Source organism: Onychostruthus taczanowskii, unplaced genomic scaffold, assembly GCF_017590055.1.
Source record: "Onychostruthus taczanowskii isolate IOZ18803 unplaced genomic scaffold, ASM1759005v1 scaffold122, whole genome shotgun sequence".
Taxonomy (NCBI): domain Eukaryota; kingdom Metazoa; phylum Chordata; class Aves; order Passeriformes; family Passeridae; genus Onychostruthus; species Onychostruthus taczanowskii.
In genome coordinates this window covers 1,491,296-1,501,199 of record NW_024498374.1, presented here as the reverse complement: position 1 = coordinate 1,501,199, position 9,904 = coordinate 1,491,296, and the positions used below count along the sequence as shown (strand labels likewise).

Here is a 9,904-nt window from a genome sequence, read left to right as displayed (position 1 = left end):
CTGAAAACTGTACAGCACTTTGAAAACGGAGGCTGTATTCTCAAGGTGGTGATAGAGCAAAGCCCAGAGCTACGACAGCGGCCACAGCTTGCTCCTGCAACGCGCTCCACCGAGCAGCAACACGGCGGGAAAGGCAAAAAACCCAAAATATTTATATTATAAACTAGTCATGGGGGTAAATCCTTCAGTTTAAGGATTTACAAACCTACAACCCCCGGATTAAGCGAGCAAGCGAGCAAGGCGACAGGAGCCTCCAGGCACAACGCCGCGCGGCGATACTTGACGTTCCGCCTGGTGGGAGGTGACCTCCTCAGGAATGGCCCAGACGCCTCGGGGAGGCCGGGCTCGGGATCCGCCCCCTGCTCAGGCCCCTCATGGCGAGCGAGCAGCAGGAAGAAGCCCAATGAAAGCTCTAGAGCCCCGTTTTGAACGAGAGCTCCGGGGCGGGGCGGGGCGGGAGCGGCCCCTCGGCGCCTGCGCGTGGTTTCGCTTCGTGCGGCGGCGTGTGGAGCGCTCGGGGCGGCCTGCGGGGCTCTGTGGCGCCATGGCGCCCGTGCTGAACCTCAACAACGAGGTGAGACACTTGGGGCGCCGTGGGGAGCGGGCCGGGGGGCTTGGGCCGGGCAGGGCCGCGGCGGCGGATCGCCCTGCGAGCGAGCCGCCTTGGGGCCGGCCCTCCCCGCAGCCGGCGTGGCGGCCTGCAGCCTTGGGGAATACCGCAGGTGACTGCCGCCGTCCCGCGGCGTGGGAAAACGCGTCCCATGGTGCTGGAGCTCAGCTGTGATAAAAACAAACATCCGTCGGGTGAAGTGAAGCTGCTTGTAGGGGGGTGCCGCACCATTGCGACACGTGTGCCTCGGTCCGACGTCCTGTCCCTGAGTGTCCTTCCATCACGCCTGTCTTGCTGTGTTTGTGTTCCCACTAAAGTTTTGCAGGTGATCCAGCGGACCCACCAAAGCCCCAGCTGCCTGTCTCCCGGATGGCAAAGATACTGCCTTATTTTCTTGGACATGGAGGGACTGAAAATGAAAAACTGATAGGTTACAGCTAATTTCTTCCTGTTCTGTGAGAAGTTTGGTGTTTCATATTTATTTCAGTATATTCTTTTTTTCTTCTTGGTAGTGTGAATTCGGCTATGTGTGTTTCACTTTTGATGGGTTTTGGTTACGTATTTGCAAATCATTGTGCACAGTCAACCTGACTCAACTAAAGTAAGCTTATTTTAGGTGTTGCACCAGCAGTTTAGAATAGCTGGCAGTTCTGCTGAGCATGTGTGATACCAGCACCTGCACTTAGCACTGTGCACCTCCAGAATTCCTACCTAACTAACAGCTTGATTACAGTTATCAGCAGAACAAAAATTACTTTGTTTTAAGCATCTGATAACTTGAAGAGGGGTTAATTTGCAAGTTGATTTCAAGAATTCAGTGAAGTGTAGCCTCTTCATCAGGAAAAATGTTTGATAGTACATAAAATCAAGATATTTACTCGGTAGTTTTTGGTTCTTGCTGTTAAGTGTAAGGTCAGAAATGAGTCATTTAACGTTGAAATTTAACGTATTTCATTCATTGTGGTAATGTGGACTTCTTGTGATTGATTCACATTTGGGTGATGTTTCACAGTCTTTCACCACAGAAATAACAAGGGATGAAAACAGAAGCATTCTTTGTCTGAGGAGATCTTCAGTGAAAGAGTACAGTAAGTCTCTGGACAAAACATTGGAAAGGACACCAGCATGTGTTGGGCTGTGCATATGTGGATGCCCTGTCCCTGGAGGTGCTTAAGGCCATGCATTCCAAGCACCTTCCCATTGCAGCAAGGTTGGAACCAGATAGTCTTCTAGGTCCCTTTCAACCCAAACTGTTCTATGAAATTCTGTAATATTATATATTTCATGTGTTAATTCCAGCTAAGAAAGACTTCTGCTTTAAATTAACATAAAATACCATGCTAAGTGGTGGGATCTTGAGGAATTCTAGGATGATAGATTTCAAATTTTTTTTACCAATTCACCTTTTGTTTACAGGAAGAACAGATATTTTTAAGACCAGTGTTTCTCAGTGATATAAATGGCACTTATCCTAATGTTAATTGGCCTTTATTTTAATTACTTACTGGTTTTTGTTTGATATTAGTAGCTAACAAATAGTTATAAGTGTCAAAAAGCTTACACATGAGGTGTATATGTGCTTTGAAACTAGAGGACATTTAATTGTGTGATTATTTAGTGATGATGGTGATTAAGAAAATGCTCTGGGTAAATGAGACAAATTAGTGGACTGTGGTGCCTGTGTCCTTTCTGAGAGCTTTTGAACTCATTGCCTAATTTCAGAGAAACTGGACAGGAATGGAGACCTTAAAAGTTATTGGGCTTTGGGGTTTTTTTAAATTATAATTTGCTTAAAGAATAATACCTCCATGGAGCGATAGTCTCCCCACTCTTCTGATCTATGGGGAGCAAAGAATGAAAATGTTGTACTGTTTAGGTGACTGGATGAATGAGAGATCTAAGGTACAATGTTAAGGACCCAGTGTGAAAAGAGGAAATTGCAATTATTGTGATGAGGTGAAATAAGACAGAAGATAATAAGAAACCAATCATACTCACAAATAATTAGTTTAGACATTTCATTAATGTTTCTTTTCATGAAAAGTTGTTTATAGCAGCGCAAGTGCTTTAAAACATCACACTATTTCCATGTTAACAAGTAGGACTTGCGCCAAAAGTGTATAAATGTTTTCTTTAGTTTTCTCTAATTGAATATATACCTAGATAATAACAAAACAGTAAGGTCGTGACAGAACCCACAGTCAGCAAGGTCCAGTAATTTTAGGAAGCCATCTTGCTGCTGGTAAATAGCGTGGTACAGTTTCAGTGTGACTGAAAATTTGAGATTGAAAAGGGTTAAGAAATACCATTTTTTTCTAATGTGGGCATAGTATTCCTGTATGGAATTGCTGCTTTTTGATTACCAAGGAAGAATTAGATGGGGGAAGGGGGGAGGGCGGGTGCAAAGGAAATAAAACCCTGAAAATTGGAACAAAGTGAAACAGTGAAGACTAGAGTCTTTAGGAAAGAAGAAAATGCAGTATTTCTTACCATTTTCTACTCATTGTGTTCACTGAAACAAAGGAAAGCATAAGTTGTAGAATGAAAATTTTAGTTTTGCAATTCCATATTCACTGCATATGGTCTTACTTTTGAAGGGTTTGTCTGTATTAATCCTAATTGTATTCTCCAGTTGTGGTTACTCTTACAAACATGCAGGCTGAAGGAATAATTTTAAAAACCTGTTGCTGTCTTGAATATGTTTCCTATTTTAAAAGGCTTTCTAAGGAATTTCAGGTGTCTTGCCACAGAATAGCTTCCAAAGTTAAACTTTTCTTGAAACATTTGCTAGATGGCGGCACATAATCATCAACTACCATGGATAAGGGCTAGTTTAAAGGGAAATAGCTCATGTTTAATGTGAAAAATTATCCTTGTTGATCAGCAGTACACAATAGTATGAAACAGAATCTGTTGAGAGGGAGCCCTACAGATTTGTAGGGTTTTTTCAGAACCTGTGCTTCTTAAACTATGTTGTTCTGCTTTTACAGCCATAATCTGCTATAAGTATTGAATTATTGCAACAAAAAATTCTATTCTCTTTTTAGCCCTTTTTGTTTTTTTAATGGTATTCTGTTTGCAGCTACCTCAGGGAGCTGTGCTGCAGAAAACTCATGAAGCTAATGCAAATGAAGTCTGTATACAGTGTTGTAAAAATCAGTGTTCTTATATGTATCTCCATGAGAGCCATAATGGCTAAAGTTGAATAGTAGTAAGGCATCATATTATATAAAGCAATTTCTTAGAGTTGAGAGTAATTTCTATCTATGTGACATGCAAATCAAATTTTCCAAAATTGGATTAAATTGATTTGATATCAAAATTTTGCTATCAGGTGAATTTTTCTCTTTAATTTGTAATAACTGATCGTATGTGGACAAAATAATTTTTCTCTTTGTTTTCAAAACTACACATTTTAGATAATAAAAAGTGATGTCTGTTTAATGCTTGTCATCTACAATAGAATTCTTTTTCTTTCCTGAAAGGTAGCTCAAGATAAAATCATACCTTGAGAACGATTCATGTGTGCACATATTTTTCAGCCTGTCAAGCAAAGTCCAGGCTTAAAATTGTTATGTAGGGAGCTTAGTAATGAAACTCAAGGTGATAAATTTTGTTTATATTGGTTTGGGTCCCAGCACTTTGTGTTGTGTTGTGATACTGTACATGGCAGCTCTTCTACTCTTTAGATTTAGGGCTGACATCCTGGCCTCAGATTTAGCTAGGCGGCAGTTTAGGTAATGGCACGTTTAGGAAGTAGTCTGGAGATGTGAATTAAGAATTTAGATTGGTGTATTCCAAAGTCAGGTATGAATAGCGTGGCTGATAATGAAAAAAATCAGACAAAAAGCCATGGGGAATAACCTTAACTTAAGGAGAAAGTTAAGGTTATACAGTCTCTGGAAGTCTGAAACTGCAGTCTTGAGTTTTAGCTGTAATTTAATAATTGTACAGAACTATATCTGTAATTATTTTATCTTTTATCACAGTGCAAATAGAAGTAAATGTATGTTTGGAGATGCTTATATAAAGACTGAACTGTCTTGGTGTAGCATAGGTAGGTGTTGTGTTTGTCCTTAGGTGTTCAGACGCAGCTAAGACAGAAAACAAAGAGCTACTGAAATTGCATTTATACATGTCTTGATTCACAAATTGAAGAAAGTTCAAGTATATCCTTTTATAAGTAAATAACTTTTGGTCACTGAAGTTTCTGTACATCAGTAAAAAGAAGGTGGTTTGAACGGAATATCAGGAAAGATTAGGGAGGGGGAAATTTGAGAGGGGCATTCATTCTTCCTGGAGCTGAATTGGTTTGTATAACCAGGAACTGCCTCATGATTTTTGCAAGATGCACCAAATGTGAAAGATCTGAGTATTTACCTGTGCTAATTCTTAGTATATTATATATTTCTAGTTTTTATATGGTATGTCTAGCATGCTTGTATAAATATTTTTGAATTGATGATGAAACTAACTTAAAGTTTTTTGGTCTTTCAATGGTCACCGTTTTTGCAAGAAGCATTCTGTACAAAGTAAATATTTATTTGGAGTTACTCAAGATCTTCCGTATTTTCAGTCTGCTTCAGCATTGTATGTGATTAGCTTGTCACTCAGATGTGATATACCTCTCTGGGTTTTTATTGATTTAGGGTGATAAATTATACATACAATTCAAAGTCTTGTTTATTCATGGTCTGGTTTTTTACTCACATCTTACTCTGTAGAAACTGAGAGAGTTTTAAACATTGAAGCACCTTCACATAAGGCTTTTTGTGGAGCGTTGCTTTGCAGCTCAGATAGATGAGCCGTGCCCCTTACGGAGTGTGATTCTCTAACTGTGGTTTCACAAGTGTCTGGACTTGCTGCTTCTGAATCTGGGGCTTCTCCCTCACCCATTCCAGCCACGTGGTCTTGCCTCCTGCTCCTGTGATCATAAGAAGTTTGTTGCTAGTGTGTCTTCTGCTACTGTGTTTTCTGCTATAGATTGATGGTAACAGAGTCTTACAAGCAAGTGGGAGCAACAGCAATGTGGCACCTGAGATAAGGGAGATGGGCACAGAGGTAGAGAGATGGACTGTCACACCACAGTGAGTGAGTGAGCTGTTTGGTTGGCTGATAGAGCTGGGCTGTATTTCATCTCACTTATGTGTTTCTCTGTAAGCAATGGCTTTCTGTGAAATAAACATAGAATTTAAGGAAGGTATTGAACCAGAAAAACTTACAGTATGGTGATATATAATGTGCAGTCTGACAGGTATTTTTTTACAGAAGTTAAACAGTGGTCAAGGCTGTAAAGGCAGGAGAATTACAGAGTTCAAAGGGGAAGCCAAAGGAGCCCTTATATCTGTCTAATCTTGATAGCTTTACATTCTGAGTTCCTAGGAGACTAGTTAAAATCAGCTTTAAAGAAGAATCTTAAAATTTCTGTGGTGTCTAGGTGTACAGGTGCCTAGGATGCTCTGTTATCAGAATTGAAGCTGAGGCTGGATATCGGTACTGCCAAGATCTGTTTATCCCTGACGATTTGTGTTCTTAAATACTTCCTTGAACCTGGTCATACAGTCCCTTGTATGTCCCTAAGTTTATATTTATTTTTTGGGAAATGTGACGGAGGGGGGAAAAACCGGTCTCTTTATCTGTTGTGAAAGAAAAGATTGCAGTCTGGTAAGAAGTAGAGGAAAATGTAGTATTTGAGTTGTATTTCTAACAGTAATTAAGAAATTAGCACTTGCTGCTCTCAGGGACTTGTTGAAGCACGATGCTTCAATGGGTTTCTTTTAAAATGCTTTTTGCTGTGATGGGCAAATTGATGTGAGCGTTCAGATTTTTAGTGTATTAGATGCAAGGATCCAAATGGCTTCTATTACTTAAGGTATGTTGTGATATTTTAAAGTATATTCCTAAGCCTTCCTTACAATGATGAAAAATAATTCTATATGGAAACTTTCAAAATAAGGTTGACAGAGTGCTGTAGACACTACTCTCTTTTAGGCAGTTTGAAATACTGGGCAGCCAGTCCAGTGCACTGATCCAGCGTCTCACTGAAATGAAGTAGCTATCCCCAAAGATCTATTTTTATGCTATCCCCTGGCTATGTGGTAGTCGAGGAATCCCTTAGGCCAATCTCATATTTGTGTCTGGTCTCTTTATCTAAAGGGGAAGTGAGACTTGAGGTGAGGCATCTGACCAGTTACCTGGTATTGGACTGAGCTGTGAGATATATCTGAACTGCTCGTAATTAAAAATACGGTATTTTTCTTTAAGGCATAAAGCTGTCTGAGGGGGAGAAATTTTTAGTGTAATGGCTTAGTTGTTATAAAACTTTCCAGTAATTGAGAAAGCTGATGTATAGGTTCCCTCAGTCTGAGGTGAGTTGATTCTTGTGAATCTCAATGACCAGCAGAGTGCACTAATCACAAATATTAACAAATACTGTTTCTGGGCTACTGTCTGGCAAAGGGTGATTTTATGGAGCGAGGTGAGCCTGGTCATGTATTTCACCAGTGGGAGCATTTCCATAGGAAAAGTCCTTGATTGTGCTCCAAGGGCTGCTTATCCAACAATTAGTGTAAAATACATGAGCTCCCTGAAAGGACAAACTGGAACTCAGAACTCTTACTCCTGAGAAAATTATTTTTGCTGGTCTATAGACAAGTTCTCTTTTGCTGTTCTCTGTGTGATTTATGAGCTGTATTTCATCCAGCACCTAGACAGTATCCTTGCCACGCCATTTTCTTGAAGGAGACACATTTCCCCTAGACTCCTATACCAGGTTTTTCACTTCTGTTAAGTGCCCCAGCATCTACACTGCTCCTCAGATGGTGGACACCAGTTCTTGTACTCTCCTGAGCTATCTGCCCGTATGGTTCAGATGTATCACAGAGTCTCTGCCTCTTGGTTGACTTAAGCTGGCTTGAAGTTCATATGTGACCACTTCAAAATTATTCTTAAGGTAGAGTGGCTAGCTCTTGGATACTTTTGAAAAAGTATGGGTGTCTAGGATGCTTTGTGGTCAAATTGAAGCTGTGGCTGACTACTGGCACTGCCAAGGTCTGTGTATCCCTGGCTCGCACATGGTCTTAAATACTTCCTTGAAGCTTGTTCTGCATTCTCTTAAATGTCACTAAAGTCAGTTTAAAGTCTTGGAAAGGCATATAAACAAGTTATGAGAACTGAGAAAAGATAAATTTCTGCACAATTCAAAACTAAATAGCTAATCTTTTCCATCAGTTCATTTCTTAGTATACTGGCAAATCACTGCGTTTTTTCTGTATATTACAAGTCTATGCGAAGTTGGAAAGCAAACACGGCTTTCTTTTTAAACTCTGGAATACTTGGCAGCAGTCATTTTAGCTCTATGGAAATGCATGTAAAAATTCTTGCATTAGTTGTGTTACTAATAAATAATTGTAGGCACAACAGTTTCTTGAAGAAGGAAAAGAAAGTTGTACTACATAGGGCTTGATTTCTGCTTAAAACAGTTCAAGTGTTAAATTGCTGACATTCTTTTACAGACCATGTAAATGTCCTAAGGAAAAAGTCTTTTGAAAGCTTATGAAATTTCCAAACTTATACTCTGTGAGATAAAATTCTGAGGAATTGTGGCCTTTTTTTTTCCCCTAGGAACTGTTCCAGCAGCTGTTTCTAAAGTTTCTAGAGTTGCCACATCATCAGTTTTACTAATATTAGCAGCAAATTCTGATCTGCTTGCTCTTCACACAGATTTTTTTCAGCGGATTACTGAAGCAATTAACCATGGCTAACAAGGCAGTTTTTTACTTCTGACAGTATTGTATACAGCCGTTATTGGACTACTGTACTTGAGGACAGGAACGAAAACTTTTTCTTACCTCAAGTGGTTTATATAAAGTGTGTGTGGTAGGCCACGTAGGCTAGTAAGATGCTCTCATAAAACAAAAACATCTGTGGTTCCTTGGTGTGGTGGTGTACAATAATGAAAAAAACATGCAGACGGTCATGGGAAACTTAGTAACTTTTACTTTAAGAGAACTGTGAGGTACTTGCAGTACGCAGTGTAGCTTTTTTTATTAAATGTAATTTATGGCTATATATGCCTGGGTAAAACACAATTCAAAAATAGTTCTGTTACAGTAAATGGGTGTAATTGCTTACTGCTGTCCTTGGACAGGTCTTTCAGCAGCCTTTACATTGCTGGATCTGGAACTTGGTGCTAAATGAAGATGGGAGCAAGGCTGAAACGGGTGGAGAAGGGAAGGTGTGGTGTTAGACTTCTTCATAGTAGAATTTGGGGGCTTGGGAACAGAGATATTCCTGTAAGAGAATAATAGCCAGTTGTGAATTCATTGCAATTCCTCATTGATACATAATGATAAAATTCTTTTCAGTTTGTCTTGTGCTGCAGTGGTTAAGAGAAATTAATGGAGAAGTGAAGTGGGCAACTACTAAATTCAGTGACTCTTTTGAATGTCTTTCAAGTCATATAAAGTGATGTGAAAGTCTTTTACTGATTTTTATATGAAAAAAAAATACCATTGTGTTACCTCCTTTGCAAAGAGGGGTCATAATGATACCTGTTTAATCATACAGCATTTAATACCAAGTGAAACTGCATAGAAAAAGAAGCTGAGGTGGATTGCTCTCTACAACTACCTAAAAGGAGGTTGTAGTGAGGTGGGGATTGGTCTCTTTTCCCAAGTAACAGGACAAGAAGAAATGGCATCAAGTTGCGCCATATTGGCTATTAGGGAAGATTTCTTCACCTAAAGGGTTGTCAAGCACTGCAGCAGGATGCTCAGGGTAATTGATGAGTCATCATTCCTGGAAGTATTTACAGGTGTGTAGATGTGGCACTTAGGGACACGGTTCAGTGGTTGGCTTGGCAGTATTTGGTTTATGGTTAGGTTTTATCATCCTAAAGGTGTTTTTCAGTGTAAATGATTCTGTGAATCCTCTTTGCTGTTTAATGAGGACACATATGCGAAAACATAAGGTCATATACAGGTACATTAATATAGCAAGAGGTGAGCAGGTAAAAGCTGTTTGCACAAGAGTCTGGTAAGAACTGTTCTGAATGGCAACTGCTTCAAAGGAATGAACAGTGGATTTCATCCAGGGTCAGGTGCCACTGAGGAGATGCTGCAGAGGTTGTGAATAGTGCAGGGGAGTATATCTTACATGGGTAAGTTAGGAATTCCAAACAATATTAAACAAAATGGCAGTTAAGGTGATTGATTGCTCCTGCGGAAGGAAGGGGCTTGAAAGTATTTGAATGTTAGAACAGATGAAAAAGATGGGTGGGTGATGGGGTGTGTT

General features: G+C 40.0%; 1 protein-coding gene across 1 annotated transcript in view; it reads left to right on the top strand.

Moving 5' to 3' along the window:
• Positions 1–464: 464 nt before the first annotated feature.
• Positions 465–9,904, top strand: part of SRFBP1 (serum response factor binding protein 1) — a 66,942-nt gene continuing 57,502 nt past the window's right edge. The window contains exon 1 of the mRNA XM_041395997.1: positions 465–574. Coding sequence (XP_041251931.1) covers positions 545–574 — 30 coding nt within the window. The 5' untranslated portion in view covers positions 465–544. The remainder of the gene's footprint in view (positions 575–9,904) is intronic.